The sequence below is a fragment of the Gavialis gangeticus genome, unplaced genomic scaffold (genome assembly GCF_001723915.1).
Source record: "Gavialis gangeticus isolate Ggan-Ray unplaced genomic scaffold, GavGan_comp1, whole genome shotgun sequence".
NCBI classification, from domain to species: domain Eukaryota; kingdom Metazoa; phylum Chordata; order Crocodylia; family Gavialidae; genus Gavialis; species Gavialis gangeticus.
The window spans coordinates 42,642,043-42,645,347 of record NW_017729031.1 but is presented as its reverse complement, the minus strand read 5'-3'; the positions used below and the strand labels follow the sequence as shown (position 1 = coordinate 42,645,347).

General features: G+C 59.0%; 1 protein-coding gene across 1 annotated transcript in view; it reads right to left on the bottom strand.

Moving 5' to 3' along the window:
• The window catches only part of CFAP65 (cilia and flagella associated protein 65), a 44,934-nt gene that overhangs the window by 2,656 nt on the left and 38,973 nt on the right, over positions 1–3,305 (bottom strand). Inside the window, exons 23-25 of the mRNA XM_019522825.1 lie at positions 2,232–2,390; positions 860–1,003; positions 176–325 (exon numbers count right to left, since the gene is read on the bottom strand). Coding sequence (XP_019378370.1) covers positions 176–325; positions 860–1,003; positions 2,232–2,390 — 453 coding nt within the window. The remainder of the gene's footprint in view (positions 1–175; positions 326–859; positions 1,004–2,231; positions 2,391–3,305) is intronic.

Sequence of the window (3,305 nt, the reverse complement as noted above, 5' to 3'; positions counted from 1 at the left end):
ACCTGACCAACTATGAAACTATGAGCTGGTTTGGACGGGACTGATCCTGCCTCAGGCTGGATGTGACCCCACAGCTCCCTGCCCACCCCACTTTTTGGGGATTTTTCCTTCCTCTTCCCTCCCCTCCATCCCTCTCTCCCTTCTGTGGTTTTCCCAACCCTTCCTTCCTCTCAACCTCGAGCCAGCCCTGGCCTCTCCCACACCTCACCTCACACACCAGGTCCACAGTATAGAAAGCGGCGGTGCCCAATGCCTGCAGTGTGAGGATGCAGGGGACGCTGTCCCCAGGCTGCACGCTCCCTCTCTCTGGTGAGATCTTCAGCAGCTGCAAGCAGAGAGGAATCAGACCCTGCCTGGTATCCAGGGCACTTCTGCTGGTTCGGGGTACTCCCGTGAGCTGTCAAGCATGTGCCCTCCTGTGAGGACTAACAGGGTTCCCCATGTGCAGGGTGACAGGGGCCAGGCTTGCCCACTGCCACACCGCTCCAGCTCCAGGCTGATGTGACTCTAGGGAATTCAAACCTTTAGGCTTCCCCCATCTGGCTTCCTCCAAGAGCTGGTGTCTGCCCCATGCCCCCATCCTTCCCCTCAGGTTTCTAATTGCTTCTCTTGTCTGCTTCTGCCAACACAGCCCTGCTCAGACCGCTGGCTCTCCCTGCGTCCAGGCACAGCCAGGCTTGGACAGGGCTGATCCTGCCTCAGGCAGGGGTCAGACTAGACGTGACCTCCGGACGTCCCTTCCAGGTCAGCTCCTCTATGATTTCAGCTGACAGGGGCAGTCAAAGTCCAGGGCCATGCCTGGCTGGAAGAGAACAACAGAGTTGGGTCAAGCAGCCGCAGGAGAGGGAGGAGGACTCACCGCACTGTCGTGACCTGTGCCAATGTGCCAGGTGAAGCTGAGGGCCTGGTCCTCGGAGGGGTTGTTGAGGAAGAAGAGCCGGCTGGTCTTGCTGTAGACCGGGATGTTCCCAAGGCAAATCCTGGACTGGGACAAGAAGGCTGCCTGGGGGGAAGACACCAGGTGTGAGCTGCTGCCTTGCTCTGGCCACACACATTCCCACTGGTGATGGGCAGCACAGCTGGCAACATCTGCTTGACCCATTCAGTTGAGGCCATTTGAGGCTGGATGCCCATCCTGGCCTCCACGGGGGTGGGCACCAGCTATGGCAGCTGCTTCCCCCCTGCTTTACCCAGGCTGGAAGTGATGCCCCTTTCCAGGCTGGGCTGTGGCCTCAAGCAGCAACTGAGGGGGCCAAGATCCTCAACAGCCCATCCTGACCCACTCCTGCGACAGCTGGAAAGGCCCAGACTCAAACGGGCCGAGCCTTGGGGAGTCTTTGCTGGCGCTAGGAGCCCCCTGGCTTGAGGGAGAACTCAGAGCCAGGGCACCAAATTCAGCTGGCGGTTAACTCTCAGCAGGAAGGAGCTACACAAGCCCTGTCAAGGACACTAGAGGCCTTGGAGGGAATAAGCACACTTTGATGAGCAGATGGTTTCCCCTGCCTGCAGCCTGGTTCATCCTGCTCCAGGCACCAGTGCCCATTTGCTGTGCTGGGATGGCTTAGTCATTTCTGAGTGCACTGAACCCTCTGGCAGTGGCAGTGAACTGCCAGCCCTTGCCCCCCGGGCAGGGCTGGGGGCTCTCTGTGTCTCTGAGCAACGGGCCTCGTTGCTGTGCATGGGGCTGGGGGTAGTGTGAGGAATGGGTCACACAAGGCTGCATCGGGGTGGGGGGTGTTAGATGTGGCCAGGCTGGTGGTGACTCCAGAGGGCCTGGCCAGCCTGGTCAAGACCAAGTTCAGCAGGCAACTCTTGGAAGAACCAAGCAGCTGGCAGGGGATTCCTGCTCCTGCCTGCATTGAATCATAGGTAAGTTGGGCTGGAAGGGACCTCGAGGTCACCTAGTCCTCTGGATGCCTGTGTGCAGATGGCACGGGGCCTGCTGTGCTGCCCCAGGTATGGCTACCCCGACTGTGACTGAGAGGGAAGTGCAGCTTCCCTCTAATCAAGCAATGGCTGGGGAAAGAGGTGGCTAAGGGAGATGCTGGCATGAAGCTCAGCTACAAGGGGTCCAGGCAGGAATCTAGCCAACTTCAGGGAGGCAAAGGGCCCTGTCCCCAAGTGAGCCCGCTACAAAGGGGCTGAGTACCAATCCCCTCCATAGGGCCAAGCCCACCGTCTCCCACCCATGCTGGGGCCCTGGAGCTGGTCCTGCTACCCCTGGCACTCACCTGCCCAGGCAGGGTGATTTTGGAGGAGCCTGGGGTCACCGAGGAAGACGACACAGTGTCAAACCGGGCAGTGTCACCCATGATATGCGGGTCATAGCCGATGCCCTGGAAGGTGACCAGTGCTGACTCCCCACCGGCCACATGGATGGAGACATCAACCTGCACAGGAGAGACAAGGAGGGTAGATCCAGGGCATGACCCAAGGGGCTTGGTGACAAGGGCTGAGGGCTGGAGCTACCTCTGCTGGAATGAGCCATCTGGTCTGCTGGGCCCTGAGAGTCTCAAGGTGTCAAGTGCCCACAGACCCCAGCTGAGACACATGTACCGCGGGTGTCATGCTGCTCAGGCCCAAGGGCCCTGGCACTGACTCTCCCTCCCTCTCTCCTCCTGTCCTGGTCATGGGCATGTGCATGGGTATGACAGGAGGGAAGGCCGGGGTTTGGATTCAAGGTGCCATTTTGATGGTCACAGAAGGATGTGACCCGGCTTGGCACTGACTTAGAGACCTGCCCCAAAGGGTGAGGGATAACCCATGGCCCTGGGTTCTCCCAGGCCCTGGCTCTGGCCCCTTTGCCAACCATGCCAGGAAGCAGATCTGTTGAATCCATTGCTGCGGGAGCTAAGTGATGCAGGCACACCTCTGTGGGCAGCCAGGAGAGTCCTGTCTGCCAACACCAGGGATGTCTGTATTCTCTGCTGGATGTAGCTGCTCTAGGACATGTTACCCAACTGCTAATATCCCAAAAACCAGGGTCTAGTCTGGAGGAACTTGCTTGGGATTCTCTTGTACAATAAAAGCCTCCAGACTCATCCTGGCTGTAACACCAAGGTATCCTGGGGATGTGGGCTGGTGGGGACTGAGGGCTGCAGCACAGCATGCTGGGAAGGAGCAGCAGCAATTCTAGTGGGTGACCCCAGAGGAGACGCAACGAAGAAGTTTCATAGTTGGTCGGGTCAGAAGGGACCTGAGCAGATCATCTAGTCCAACCCCCTGCCATGGCAGGAAAGAGCACGGGGGTCAAACGACACCAGCAAGGTGATTGTCAAGCCTCCTCTTAAAGCCCCCCAGGGTAG